Source organism: Harpia harpyja, chromosome 2 (genome assembly GCF_026419915.1).
Source record: "Harpia harpyja isolate bHarHar1 chromosome 2, bHarHar1 primary haplotype, whole genome shotgun sequence".
Taxonomy (NCBI): domain Eukaryota; kingdom Metazoa; phylum Chordata; class Aves; order Accipitriformes; family Accipitridae; genus Harpia; species Harpia harpyja.
The window spans coordinates 46,863,152-46,879,147 of NC_068941.1; the positions used below are offsets into that span (position 1 = coordinate 46,863,152).

Sequence of the window (15,996 nt, forward strand, 5' to 3'; positions counted from 1 at the left end):
AGATGCCTACCTCATCAAATATAACATATTGTATCCGTTTGGTCCATTTCTGACAACGAGGAGACAGCATCAAGATTTCTAAACATTGAGGCAGGGTCACTAATATCTAAGAAGAAAGGTTTGTAAAGCATTATTTTCAAGTAAACTGACTAATCAACTACAAGTAGATTCCATATTTAAAAAGCATTTAAAAATATACATGTACTGATTTCAAGGTAAGTAAGAAAGAATGAATGATTTGTCACTGCTGTCTTCAAGAAGGGCAAGAAAGAGGACCCAGGAAACTACAGGCTAGTCAGCCTCACCTCATTCCCTGGGAAGGTGATGGTGCAACTAATCTTGGAAATCATTTCCAAGCACAAGAGGAACACGAAAGTCATCAGGAGTATTCAGCATGAATTCACTGAGGGGAAATCATGCTTGACCAACCTTTACCAACTTCTATGATGAATGACTGGTTTGGTAGATGAAGGGAGAGCAGTGGATATTGTCTTCAGTAAAGCTTGTGACAACATCTCCCATAAGATCCTCACAGACAAGTTGTTGAGGTATGGGCCAGATGAGCAGACAGTGAGGTGTATTGAAAACTGGTTGGAAGGCTGGGCCCAGAGGTTGATGATTAGTGGTACAAAGTCTAACTGGAGGCCAGTAACTAGCAGTGTACCTCAGGGGTCAACAGTGGGTCTGATCCTGTTTAACATCTTCATTAATGATCTGGATGAGGGGGAAAAGTGTAATCCTCAGCAGGATTGCTGATGACACCAAACTGGGAGGAGTGGCTGATATGCCAGAGGGTCATGCTGCCATCCAGAGGGACCTAGACAGGCTGGAGAAATGGGCTGACAGGAACCTCATGAAATTCAACAGGGAGATGTGCAAAGTCCTGTACCTGGGGAGGAACAACCCCATGCACCAGTGTATGCTGGGAGCCATCCAGCTGGGAAGCAGCTCTGCAGAAAAGGACCTGAGGGTCCCAGTGGACACCAAGTTGAACATGAGGCAGCAATGTGCCCTTGTGGCAAAGAAGGCTAATGGTATCCTGGGCTGCATTAGGAGGAATGTTGCCATCAAATCAAGGCAGGTGATCCTTCCCCTCTATTCAGCACTAATGAGGCCACACTTGGAGTCCTGTGTCCAGTTCTGGGCTCCCCACTACAAGACAGACCAACCTAGCAGCCTTCTATGATGAAGCAAGTACATCAGTGGACAAGAGAAGAGCTACTGATGTATTTATTCTATCTGGACCTCTGTAAGGCATCTGCTGTATGCTGGCAACCAAAGGATTTTGATGTTTTTTCTTTAACCAGAGCAAGTAATCAACTGCATGTCCCTTAAGGATGAATAGGTAAGGTTGTATGCCATAGACTGAAAGTTTCTGGTAAGCAGTACAGGTATGCTTAGATTTTTCTTGAACATCGTATTTATTAATGGCACAGTTCTTATAATTAGAATTAACATTTTCAGAAGCCAGATAGAATACAAAAGTCATTATTACTATGTGTTAAAACACCCATAAAAATATACCTGAGAATTCATGACATCATTGCGATAATCTCGCGTGAAGACTCCACACACTACCAATCCATCTGGAAGTTTCTTGGTGAATCGATTGTATATAGTGCCCACCACTTGGTTTACAAGGGCCTTAAATAAAGCAGGTCATTAACAAAACTAGACAGTGTATGTCTAAAGGCATATGATATTCCTCGGCATATAAAAGCATTCAATTTTGGCACTAATATTCATGTACTAGACTATAATGTACTATGTAATGTACTATTAAGTCTAGACTGTCAATAATGTTAACTTTAAAAAGATATGGTACTTGATTTTCAATTATACTCAAATGCTTTCAAGGAAATTTAGTGTTGTGTAAAGTGAGTTATACATTATTAAATCTGTATTTTAATTATTTTCAAAGCAGTGAAAATTAGATCACCTTCTACTGCACCTACAAGCACTTTAATGAGCTCAAAGCCCTGGGGCTGCAGGTATAGAATACATTTCTGCACCCAGACTGATATTCAAATGAAAAGATGATTTTGATGCCTAACCTGAGCATGACCACAAAAAAAATTTATTTTACTTACTTATAGAAAATAATCCATAGAGATTGTTATTGAATAACAGCACATGTAATTCACTATCCAAAAATCATATCACTGAACATTAAAATAAGTTTTGGAAGAAATCAAAACATTGTACCTCAGCACTTAAGTCAGTTTTTAACTATTAGGATAGAACTCATTAAAAAATATCCGACTGCCTGGAGTTCCATAAATTTCCTCTTGAAGCATCTAAAGGCAAACTCAATTAGGAAAAGACAACTTGACTTGCTTGGTCATGATTCTGTTCTAATATTACTTTCACCATGTTGGTAGGCTTTTGGTGCTCTCACCATTTATCTAACATGCTACTTATAGCACTTTTGTATATATTGGTGTTTCTGACCTTAAATTAGCTATACAGATATTAATAGACAAAAAACTCTATATGAGCTTATATATTCTGAAGATTATTTTTGTAAACATGCTGTTTCTAAGAAATGTAAAGGCAAAACAGGATGTAAAGATTCCATTTCTAATCCAGAAAATATATCTCAACTAAATTTTTGTAACAAGTTACCCCAAACAGTTTCAGAATCATACGGAGAAATATCACAGTCATACATACAGAATATGTAGTAGGATGCAGCCTTACCTTTGTAGGAGCAACATACACAACTACTCCTTCATTGCTTGTTTTCAGAACTTTTTCCATGCAATAGTATGATGCATATGTTTTTCCTGATGAAGTGGGAGCAACAATCACTGCAGACTCATTATTATCTACAGCATCAAGAAGTTCTCGCTAAGAGAAAAGCAGTTACTTACATCAAAATGTCTTGTTATGAAGTTCTTATTGAGTAAACCAGCTCCTTCTGCGAAAACATCTCTTATTTTTGCATGCAGACTTTATGTACAGATTTCAGACTACTGAAAGTCAGAGTTAACCTAGTCATTTTATGACTGTATTCTTTCCTCTTAAACTGTTGGTGGAAAAAAATGGAACTACAACTTATAACTTGTCTATTTCAAGTATTTGGTCTGAGATACCAATACCAGAACATTCTGAGTCCAAACCTGGACATGTTCAATTTGAATAATAAAACCTGTTAACTCAGCAGTGCATAATTCAGTTCAAAAAACTTCATTGTTTTATACAAGGCAGTATTTTTTTCTTGCATTATAATAGTTATATCAATACTATCCAAATCTCTCTTCTCCTCCTAGCGTACAGTGTTTATTAATCTGTTTTCTTCCCTATTACTGTCGTCCTCCATGCTCTCTCACCTTACATAGGTCTGTGAAAGGGTAGGGGAAAGGGTACAGAAGAGGAAACAGAAATAGTGCTAACAGTAACTTTCTCTGTCAGCACATATGCCAAGTTCCAAGTTGCTTTTCAAGTAAGTGACTGTTTTGCAGATATGGACATGCAAAGCAGCAAATTCATTTGGCCTCCCCAGTCCAATAATAAAAAAATCTGAGTTAGACTTACTCTGCTTTAGACAGAAAAGTTATTTCTCAACTCATACTATGGGTAATTTTTAAGGGACAAATGAGCAGAGGATGAACAGTCAGAGATTATCCAAATGGGGCTCTCTGTAGAAAAGCTCTCAGCGTAGAAAGAACATGGAATACAGTCCAAAATGATCTAATGATTTTGTTAAACTTATTACAAAATTAACTTTGTTAATGCTCTTTTTGATAAGTAGTATACTAATATGTATTTTTAAATGGAAAAAAAAAAAATCAAAGATAATTTCCATTAACTTTATGCAAAAAGTTTGTGTCTCATTACCTGCCACGTGTCTGGTATGAAATGTTGCACTCGGGGATCTGGATCATTTCTCTCTTCCCTGAGCAAGTAATAATCCATGTATTGTAGCTGAAAGCGAGCTGGACCCACTTGGATAGCATAGTTGCTTATATTCTGATCATTACTTTTTCCTGTCTGTAAGGTCAAATGAAAATTCAAGCTGGTTTGAAAGCTAGCAAGAGATTAAGAAGATGGCACATCTTTTGCCCTGTGGAAGTCTGCAAGCGTTGAAAAACATATGAAAGTGCAGGTGATTTTTAAATATTTTTTTGCAGCAGTCTAGACTATATAGCCTTATGTCAGGGTTATGCTTGTATGGCTTTCAAAGGACACTATGTTCTAAAATTAATGTCTTCTGTAGCCGGTGGTGGTGGTGTTTTTGTTGTCAGAAGAGCTAACAAAACTGATTAGCAGGCAAAGCTCAGCCTCTTCAAGCTATCGCCTGCCAGAGCCTTCTCATCCTATATTTATTTCTCTTTTCTTCAGCCTGTTCTGACCCCTTGTGCAATGAATCACAGTTGCAAAAGGAAATTCAATATAAAGACTGTGATCCCAAATTTTGTAAAGCACTGTATTTTAAACAATGCCTGTATACCCTAAGATATACCAAATTTAATGTTCATGGACACATCTGGTTATAACATCTGATCCTGAAAGCTGTATAGAAAAGCATTACATGTTACACATTCAGCAGGAGATCAGAAAATTACATAATAATTCAGGTTGTCAGGGAAGTCTGGATGTCAATTAATCCAACTCACTGACAGAAGCTGGTGCAATTGGATCAGGTCACTCAGGGCTGTGTTCAGCCGAGTTTTTACTATCTCCCAAGGATGGAGATTTTACAAGTTTTTCAGTTTCTCAAAAGAAACATTTTCAGTTATTCCTGAAAATTTCAGTTATTCCTAAAATCCCCCCAACTTTGCAAAAGTAATACCCAGAAACAAGTAGCTGCAAAAGCAAAAGTAGGTCCAAAATGCACTGACTGATCTAGAGCCCTTCTGAGCAAGGCATTAAACTTGCCAACATATCCCTTCTATCACCACAAACCTTTACAACAGATCTTTTGAAATCCTTGGATCCTACAATTCTACTTCCTGAAATGTAATATACTTTATTTGGGGCACCAAACACCCTTACAATAACTGTGTAGCCAAGAGCAAATGATAATGTACACCATTTGAATTCACATAGAGAAAGAGACAATTTCCAGTCTTCAAGAGAAGAAGATTTCTTACAAATCAATCACTTCCCCCCTCACCTCTTAGTCCTGGTCCTCAAGGAAGGATGATAAACACTTTCCAAGAATAAGCTTCCAAAAATTCCTAACTCTACTGTGCCTGAAAAATGAGACACTGAAGTGATTGATTTTGGTTTTACAGTTCACTGTAATCTTCATTCCTTTTGCTATTGACTTCATATTCTGCAGGCTGTGAGTTATATCCTCCCTCTTCTGCCTGAGAGCCACTTTAGCATCCCCTCTCCCTAGTAACATCCCATCTACACACAAAAGTATCAAACTGCTCTTAACATTAAATCAGCCAGCAGGCAGGTTGCTAACATGCAGAAAAGCATAAGGTCAATCCTTAGAGAAATTACTTCAGAGCCAAATTCAGTGTAGCTACTGGTGGTCTCAGCTGTGCTAGCAAGGACAAGCAATCCAGTATCTGAAACTGTCTCCTTCAGAGGTGATCAGTAATATCATAACAACAAACGGAATAGTTTTCATCCACCTCTGCAGTCTCAGAGATTTCTTTTTCTAAAGTAGCACATTTAGGCCTGTTAGATAGCAGGTCCTCATCACCTAGCTTTTAAGTTATTTTTAACACGCAGAGTTGAGCTGATGTGATGAATTGAACAGCAGGTACCTCTCAGATATATCTAAGGCCTCAGGCAGACATAACTAGAGTAAATTAATCTTGATGCATGTTTCAAAGGGTATCTTTGCAGCCATATAAAGTTCTATTTGCTAAAGGGGAACTGGCCTATTGTGCCAGCTAGCCCTCACATCAAGCAGAGAAATATATCCATGAAACTAAAGACTATTAATATCTGAAACAAGAATAGACAGTTCCAAATCTTACGGCACAATACAAAATAAAATAAGCTCAATATATATCTTCTACACGCTATTCAATGCTTAAGAAAACACTGTTGATATTCAGCTACAGATTCATTTACACTAGAATCATTACACTCCATAAAGTTACCGAGTCAGATGGAGAGCATGCCAAATTCTCAAATCCAAGAAGTCTTAGGTATCTGGTCAGCTTTTGTAGATGTCGTTTCTCCAAAAGATCTTGATATTTTTCAAGGAGGATATGAATTCTCCTCATGACTTGAACAGCTTTCCTTAAATCTTTAGATTTGTTACCTTTAAAAAACAAAAAGCCTACCATTATTTGAGACCCAGTTGTATCATTGGGAGTCTTCTGGTATTAAGTATTTTTAGAACAGACCTTATCCATCCAACCACATTTATGACAATTTTAAAATTAATTTTATTTAAAGACAACTAGACAAAGACAACCCAGAATCCTCTGACCTCTACAAGGTGTGCCACTTAAGACCAAGCACCCAAATAATTCTATCTGCTTCTGCATGCTCAGCTATAAAAGGTACATACATGTACAGAACAACTGAGGTCTGCCATTTCACCTTCCTGACCCACACATTTGTTACTCAATCTTATTAGCAACATATATCACTCCAATGTTTACAACTCTCCTCAACACATTTAGAGCAGTGTGTGTTTGGACCCTCCTGACTGAGGGTATGGACTGAACAAGTTAATTCTGGTGAAACAGGAGGCCACTAACCATGGTAGCACAGATTTCTGTGCAAATCATTATTCAGGCTGTGAGCCAACCACCTCAGCTAATTAAACAATCCACCACAATATGGATACATTTTAGTGTGCATGATACATAATCACTAAAGATAGATACTATAAAATAAATTTATGCATGGAGTGTTTAAAAAGCCAAACAGGAAAACAGCTACAATCAAATTGCATTGGCTACTGTATGGCTAACTCAAAGGACCTTGAAATTGCAAAAGGGGACCAGAGCCTGTTAATACTTAAAAACACCTTTCATGCTGCTGAAACAGGACTGTATTTACACATCTTTATTCCAGCTAAGAATGTCCAGAGTCACTCACCCTCTTGGTTAAAGGAAGTGGAAGTTGAATCCTTAACACGAATTTGGTTACCATACCTTGCTCTCTGCAGTGTTCCTTCCACACTTCTAAACAGGCAGCCAGCCCTGTCATTTCTACGCTGAACTTCACAGATTTACTTTTAAGGGTCTTGAGAAACTTCTCCAATTTATTTATTCCAACGGTCAGATTTGCTTTTATTTCCTTTTCAGTCGGTATACACAAGGCTTTCCATTGCTCCTGTTCTTTCTTTTCTTCTTTAGATTTTAGTCGCCTGTTATTTTCCTCTGCAATTGTTTCAGCTTTACTTTTCTATCCAATAAAATGAAGACATTTAGAACTAACCAGCACTGTGCGTAAACATTATCTAAAAAAGGCTAATCCATAAACTTAATCACAGCAGGTACATTATAGTTTTCAGTTAATCTGTGTGATGCATTGTGTTTTGGGAATTGTTTAAAATAGTACTTCATTTTGAAGGAGGTATCATTTCTGAATCCCAATATATGTTGCTCTAAAGAGCTTCCCTAAGCTTCATTTTAAGTCAGTATAAAGCTTCACAAGTAGTATAAAAAAGCACAAATGTGGAAAAATAAAATAGCAGATGTCTGAAAGTTAAATTTCAAGCTTTTATTTTATACATGGGTAATCATAATTCTGATCATATTGAGATGCTTTACCATAAGTTAAATAAAATTAAGAGTTCAGCCTTACTTGAAGTTAACAAAGTTATTTTATATACAGACTTTTAGAGGTAATTCAACAGGCCATAATCTGTAATCCACAGCGCAGTCCATTATGAAATATTACTCACATTACTATTGCTCAGTATCATTCATGAGTATGCAAGTACATGCTACATACCCTATGGTGTCTGACAATGTTCACATAGTTAGGATTAATTGCAACATCTACAGGATCTTTCACAGAGAATGTTTCCAAATAGCGCAGGGAAATAAATAACTGAATAATGTTTTTTCTGGTATTTCTCAAGAGTTTCTTAAAGTAAAATTAAATTCATGAACTCCAGTTTCCTTCACATTATAATACTGTGGCCATGAGACAAAACCTATCAGCCTTTACAGAGTTCATATTTATTGATTTTTTTATTTACTTGTGCCTGTTAATATATAATCACTCATCAGTATTCCTAACTAGGAACAAAAATACTTTTGCCAATTAGCTAATTAAATTTGAAGTCAGTTTAAATTTCTTCAGCTGAGAACTACTAGTGCATTCAGAATATAAAACTTCAGCTGTGGGACTCATATAGTAGAAATCCTTTCCTGGATAATAGAAAAGATTTGGAAGGAGCAACTTGAATATACTCACATGCTTTTTTTGTGTCTTTTTGACAGCAGCATTAGCATTCCCTGACACATCATCTTGACGTACAATAAGTTTTGAAGTGCTGTCTTCCAAAGTGCTTCCATAAAAATGACGAAAAGTCTGTAACTTTTGTATTTGTCTTCTTTCTTTTGGATCTCTGGATTTTGCTGCAAACAAATATAATTGATTAAAAAAACACTCTGATAGAATTCCAGCCTAATCTATTTCCAAGAAAAGATACCTGGGTAATGGATAAATTTCCTAAAAATTCCTCATTGACCTAAAGGCCAAAATCACATTTTGAAAGAGACTGGCTACTAAGACTCACTGAAATCCAAGAGTACTTTGAATTATCTGAGAGACAGGCAATAGACTCAAATTCAAACTACTTCAGGCACACATTAAAAATATTGGAAAACGTAATAAGCAGGATGCCCGGAAAAAAATTATAACTGTTTGAGCAAAATGCCTAGGCTTCTCACACAGTCCATCAAAATAGGAAAGTGTCTTCCGAAGGCAATTCAGATGATCAGAAAGAGACCTCTTCCCCATGAAAACAAGAGTCTGTCATCAGAACATAAATAAATAAAGCTGCTGGAAGAACACTTATGCTAGCCAATGGAAGATACTGAACTGAGCACATGAATAATTCCACACTCAAGGCTAAGTATTTCTCTCTGCCCTAAAATCAAAATGATGAGTCAGCTTCTGAGTGTGAAGACCCATCTCAGAAGATCTTTCTGCTTTTCACAAGAAATCTGAGATGATACATGCCAGCATTCAGAGGGCCCTCTCTTCAGCTGGAGTGGACATAAACCTTCAACTCCAACATTATGGAAGGCGCTCTACCTACTATTCTGCAGGTTATGCTCCCCAAACATCCCACTGAAACCACAGTGCACAGAATATTGCAAAAAATCATCCAGTCAAAAAGATGAGCAGACAGAAACGTGGTTTCATAGATTAAGTGGCGCAAATACCCACTCAGTAAAGAACATCTCTAAGTCACTAAATGAAAACCACAAGCAACACTGTTGGAAGTACTAACAGTAATCCATGAATTCTCAACTCAACAAGTTTAATTCATTGTATGATGCAATAGGTGATAGGAACATCTTTGAGAAAAATCTTTGTGTACTTCCTGGTACATATAGTATCATGTACCTCATTTCAGGTAAATATGCAAATCTAAGATCAAAGCTAAGTTCATGGCTTGTTTTCCTTGGTATCTCAAACTGGAAAAAACTTACAGGAAACTATAATGCATAAAATCAAGAATTATGATACAAACAACTTCTGTTTACTTCTGTGCTCATTTTAGTGGGATAGAGTTAAATTTCTTCATAGTAGCTGGCATGGGGCTATGTTTTGGATTTGTGCTGAAAACAGTGTTGATAATACAGGGATGTTTTTGTTATTGCTGAGCAGTGCTTACACAGTCTCAAGGGTTTTTCTGCTTCTCACCCCACCCCAGCAGTGAGTAGGCTGGGGGTGCACAAGAAGTTGGGAGGGGACACAGCTGGGACAGCTGACCCCAGCTGACCCAAGGGATGTTCCATACTGTATGATGTCATGTTCAGCATATAAGGTTGGGGGAAGGAGGAGGAAGGAGGGAACGTTCGGAGTGATGGTGTTTGTCTTCCCAAGTAACCATTACACGTAATGGAGCCCTGCTTTCCTGGGGATGGCTGAACACCTGCCTGCCCATGGGAAGTGGTGAATTAATTCCTTGTTTTGCTTTGTTTGCATGTGCAGCTTTTGCTTTACCTATTAAACTCTCTTTATCTCAACCCATGAGTTTTCTCACTTTCACCCTTCTGATTCTCTCTCCCACCGGGGGGGGCGTGCACGAGTGGCTGGGTGGTGCTTAGTTGCCGGCTGGGGTTAAACAACAACAACTTCTTTTCTGTTCTCAAAAGATGAGATTGGCTATGCGTGCACTGTGCAAACATCCGAGCAGATTTTGCACACGTATAGATGTGCTTACTAAGCATTATCCAAACTATATATTTAAAAATTAAACTGCACATGTACATACAGTTTGCTTATATAAATCTGTGAAGCATTCCACAAGCAAAAGGGAATGTATCATGAACATCTGACCACAAGTGCTCGTTCTGTTATACTCCTCAGACCTATCTAAGATAATGCACAACGCATAGACATAATGCACATGCACATCAGTTTAAGTGCAATTTAGCTATTGCAGTAGCTCTAGTTTGGCAAGTATGCAGCTGCAAATATTTTCTGAAATGAGAAGTCCTTCTCCAAAACCACGTTAACTTTTACAATACTGTTCTATCCAACACAGACATGTGGGCTTTGTGTTAGTTTTTCTTACCATCAGCATTGCACTGTACTCGCTCATATTCCTCAGTCAAAGGTCTGCCAGAATGCCAGTGACAAAGCTCATCAAATTCCTTGTATTTAATAAGTGAAGTAACTGCAGGATCATTGCTGAAATATACAAACATTAGCAGAGCAGAATTAAAAGTGCTTTCTGGCATCTCTAATGAAACATTCAAAACATTAAAAAACCTGGGTATTTATCAAAACACAATTTTCCTGTGGCAGAAAACCAACACAGGGTTTAATTCTACTCCAAATATAGTATGTCAAGAAAGCCTCCGTTTTTCAGAAAGAATTACTAACAAAGTAAAACCCCATTTTTTCACTTATTTTCATACAGATTAATCACAGAATGCACTGTAACTACATAACTCACACGCTGGCTAAAAAATACTCATTGTGCAGCACAGAACACACTTCCACAAGTAGCAGAGCAAATGTAAAGGATAATCTCTTCTTACTTTTTTTCAGTATTTTTATTTAATGTTTTTCTTTTCCTGAAATCAATCTGAGCTTTGCAATTTAGGGTAAGGCCTTTCAAATACAAATTGTACATTTAGAAAAACAGTTCTAGAATGTAGAATAAGAATCAAAGACTATAATGCAAATAACAGTATGAGAAAATATGGATATATTGACTCTCATCCATCTTGTTCTGAACTTAATATTTACACCAGTACATGTAAATGTGAAATTTTACCCAGTCATAGCAAAAACTTTTCTACATTTGTACAAATTGAGCATAATATGGATGTAAAGTGCAGGGGAGTAGAAAATAAGCCCATATAATGTTATTTCATTAGAATAAAACTCATATATGTACCTTTCTAAAACAGGTAGGTCTTTCAAAACATCTCCAGCACAATCTTCAACAAGATCAGATTTCACTGAGATCAGTCCAATGTTAGGAATTTCTTCTTCACAGTCTTTACAGTGTAAAAAATAATTAATATTGTTTAATTAAGAATATCTATAATTGCATATCATATGTAAAAATTCTGTCAAGTTACATTATAAATGAAATTCTATAAAGTAAAATTTGCTAGTTCCCCTTTTCCTGTTTCTTCTCAAGCATGGGAAGAAGAATGAAGCAGACATCATTATTGCTTCCAAGTAGATACTCTCATAATCCATTTTAGACACCTACACTAACTTTTTGAATGCTACAACCCATCCCATCTCACAAGCATCTACTTTCCCACGCTGATTCCATAAAGACCATAGTCTCCTAAATATGCACTTTCAGCTGCACTTATGTTAGATGACTAAAGATGACATGTAACATTGTGCATCCTTCCCACGTTTGATGTCTAGCCACAACTTCAGGTATTTAAGGCATCCAAAGGAGATACAGAAATAGGCAATACAAATGCTGTGCCAAAAGATGCCTTAATATCCCACAGGTAACAAAGAAACTGCCTTTTTTTGCCCACTAGAGCTCACTTTGCCCACTTGACAGCTTTGAAACCAGCTGAAGAACACCCACAAACTTAAGTAGAATTATATTCCAGCCTTTACTCAGTTTCTTACCAACTGTGTCTTCTAAACATTTATACAATTTGGTAGGTTTAAAACAAACATTTGAAGGTTGTCACAAAACTGGTTCTCAAGAAATGTCAGATATCAGGCAAAAATCTCTACCTACTCCTTTCATATATTCAGAACAGGTCTTGTAAGTGAGGGAAGAAAACAATCTTTGAGCCAACTACGCACTTCCCCAATTATGGGCTACTAAACAGGATGATGGTGTAATTCAAGACACTTATGGGCAAGGCACATTTCTACACCTTCAAGGACTGCAATGTGAGCTACGCTGATGGCTGGACCCTACCACGAGGGCAACAATTTTGTATTTCACTTTATTTGCTGCTCCCGTGCCCAATACCTATGTCAACATGTACAAAGATGTTCTTCAGAGACAGTTTTCCTGCAGTGTAATTGTTACATTAATTGTAAGTAATTATTATGCTTTTTACTGTTATTTGTATTACACTAATCATAATGTTTTTTTACAAGACATACAATAGATTTGGGCTAGCAATCATGGAACTAAACCCAATTTCTACTGAAGTCAGTAACAATACTTTCCACTGTCTACAGTGGAATAAGAATTTCACTCGTGAGGCCTGGTCAGACTTATTTTGGCATCAGCAGCAAGTTTTGCTAGTGGGTTGAAAGAAAGGAGGAGAGGATCCATGAAGCATGGATTAGACTTGTGATCAGGACAAAGTCAGATCACTACTCCTAGAACTTTTAGTGACAGTAATGAAGATCGTGCTTCTAACTCTCTAATTTGCAGAGTTTTCAGTACCTCTAAATAATGTCTGTTCCTGTTCAAGAAATAGTTGAGAGCACTTTCGTATTGGGAAAGCGTCTCCAAAACTATATTTCACAGCCAATTTTGTTACCGTGTCCCATAAACACTGGTATTCATTCTCCATTTCTTTCCCCAATTCCTTTTTGAACTCTAATCCTGCACAAGAAAGAAAGAAAAAAAGAAAAAAAGGGCACTTTAAAATTAAGTGTCCTCAAACAGAACCTACCTATTCACCTATGCAGCATCAGACACAAAGACTTCAGTTCTATCCAAGGTCTTTGGTCATTAGAACAAATTAGAACAGAATGTTGTACATTCACAGTTTTCAATAGCCCACGGTATAAATAACTAACTGTACTGAGATGCATTTTGGAAGAAACATCAGATTTAGACTGTCTGTGGTAATCTGCAAGCTCCACAGCTAAAGAAGAGTTTCCCTCACCTTCGCCTCCTGCAGGGTAGGATCTTGAGTTGATAATTTTCTTTTTAGTGCCCAACAGTAGGTATCATTATAAAAATAAATGTTTCATATTCCTAATTTGTATTTCCTTTAAAAAATTCCTCTACACTTGCTTTAGTGAGGTACATACAAGACATCTTGTGACTAGATTCATAAAGAAAGTGTTCTGGTTTACTATCAGATAGGCAGACTCATGGCAGAGGATTTCAGGTAAACAGAATTACTCTGAAAGAACAGTTGCTACAAATCTTTTTCCATACTTCCTTGCTCTGTCAGCTTTTGTAATTGTTTTGCAAATCTTAACATATCTGATGGTGTTTTCATGTATTTATAAGACAATATATGATTTTGCCTGAATCAATCTCATCTGAAATTAAAAATATTATCCAATGTCACAATGACAGTAGGGATATAATCTAATTTCCATTCTGACTGTGTTGCACTAAGACAAAATGAAATGGATAGAAAACTGGCTAAAAATCAACTGGTTGATAATACCCAACAACAGTGACCCAGAGCTCTTACTACCTATGCTATATCACTCTTCCTTTGCAAAAGTACAGGTGGCGCATTAAAGATATGACATGGTAAAGTATTCTGAATGAGTACTGGTGAAAGACACTTTCTCATGTGATTTTCTAGACTTAGCTATAGAAAAAAGTTTTCCTATTATTCCATAAAATGTATCCATTATTATATGGGTAATTAGAAAATTGTGCTCATTTCTGCTTGTACAAGCAGTTTCATTCTCATTTTGCAGCTTAATAAAGTTAGAAATGTAAGAAAGCAAACTGTTGAACAAAGATAAATACCTTCAGTGTATTTGACCTCATAGTAATGTGCAAGATTTATGAGCAGTGAATCATCATTTAAGTCAGGCAGGTAAGTTAAATCCAAATTCCAATCATTTGTATCACTTAGCTGTGTCAGAGCAAAATGTGTACACAACTATTGCTGTTAAAATAGAGCAAACAATTAATTCTTACAGAGCAGCTTTTCATGCAGAGGGATCAAAGCATCTCCAAAGCAAGGTTAACTACCACAGATTTTATTGACATGAAAAACAACACACTGTTACTTGACTTCTCTGTGATCAGGAAACTGCCTTCACTGTAATAACCAACTTTAAACAATAAAAAGGCCTGCCATTAAACTTTCCATATTGGATGAGACCAAAACGTCCATCTAGCCCAGTACCCTAACACTAATGGTGGCTAACTGGAGATGTCTAAGAAGAGGTCAAGTATAGAGATATTGCCCCAAATATTCTTCTAGCCCCACTGATTTGTGGGTCACAAGATTCCTGAACTAGGTAAGGTTTGTTTCCAGCAGGTACATTACATTTTTTGATCTCATCAGATGACTAGAGTAGCATATAAAGGAAAATGAAAACTGAAATGACAATTGCACCTGATGACAGGGGAAGTAAGGCAGTGCTACACATACCATTTTTATTAATGGTAAAACTTGCTTAGTCCAGCAGGATTTCATTAGCCTAATCTGAGCTCTCTGTGAAAGAGGCATATGAAGAAGAAAAGACTGTAAGACATTGCATTCTACAGAGGTCAGCTGCTGCTTCTGGAGATAGAGGTTTACTTCTTCCCTGTTGAGAGATGACAGATAAAAATTTGACCATGTCCTTCAGTAAAATAATTGTGTTCCTCTCTACTTAATTCAGTGGTTTGTACTTTGTTAAAGCAGCTAATAATTTTGTTCTATTTAAACAATTTGTGCATTGTAATTACTTGTGGATACACTTACTTCAAAATGAACATTCTTGTAGTGCTGGTAGATGCAGATCAGTTACAATGTTAAAAAAAACCAAAACAAAACAAAACAATCTCTTTTCCAGAAAGAATATGACTATGAAAATCAAGACAAAACTTAAAAACAATTGTCAGTGTGTCTGGCTAGAAATATTAACTTTCCCTCTTACAATAATAATATCTAGATACAGGCCTATGCTCTTCTCTCAACTTCACAGCAAAAGTCGGTACAGAAATCCAGCTGTGCTAGCCACTTGTAGCTATCCTGTAGTCCACTGAATGTGTCTCAAAATATTACTGATACATTGCATCTGTGTTAACTTGATGAAAATATAAGACTTGTAGTATGATCACAAAAATGATGTCATGACTGCATCTAGAAAGAAACCTTTTTTCCGAAATGTCTTGCTAACCTGAGGAAAAGTGTATTCTTCTGTAAAAGCTAGTATGCCACTGAACATTAGGAAAAGAAAAATAATGAGCACAACCAACTTCTAAGGTAAAACTTCCTATGGAAGTAATTGCTCCTAAGGTAAAACTTTCCCCAGAAACAGCCACTGTGGCTAGGGGCACAGTGCCACCGACAGAGAGACCATGCTCCTTTGAAAAAGCTGTGGCCATGGTAATTATCTGAACCAGACCACTTACAGAGTGTAGTAACAAAGGAAGCAGCTGGGCCTCTCTTCAGCTTGGGATCTAGAAGGGCAGCAGTCTCTCCTGTTAGCAAAATGTTTATGGTCGCTGTGCTGAAAAGGTAC

At 37.0% G+C, this 15,996-nt stretch overlaps 1 protein-coding gene across 1 annotated transcript in view; it reads right to left on the reverse strand.

Annotated features, from left to right (window-relative positions):
- LOC128137635 (probable ATP-dependent RNA helicase DDX60) overlaps positions 1-15,996 on the reverse strand; it is a 49,982-nt gene that overhangs the window by 25,742 nt on the left and 8,244 nt on the right. The window contains 13 exon segments of the mRNA XM_052778745.1: positions 11-106; positions 1,525-1,644; positions 2,701-2,850; positions 3,841-3,993; positions 6,069-6,232; positions 7,077-7,329; positions 8,350-8,513; positions 10,688-10,803; positions 11,519-11,621; positions 13,007-13,168; positions 14,285-14,426; positions 14,919-15,009; positions 15,011-15,075. Coding sequence (XP_052634705.1) covers positions 11-106; positions 1,525-1,644; positions 2,701-2,850; positions 3,841-3,993; positions 6,069-6,232; positions 7,077-7,329; positions 8,350-8,513; positions 10,688-10,803; positions 11,519-11,621; positions 13,007-13,168; positions 14,285-14,426; positions 14,919-15,009; positions 15,011-15,075 — 1,779 coding nt within the window.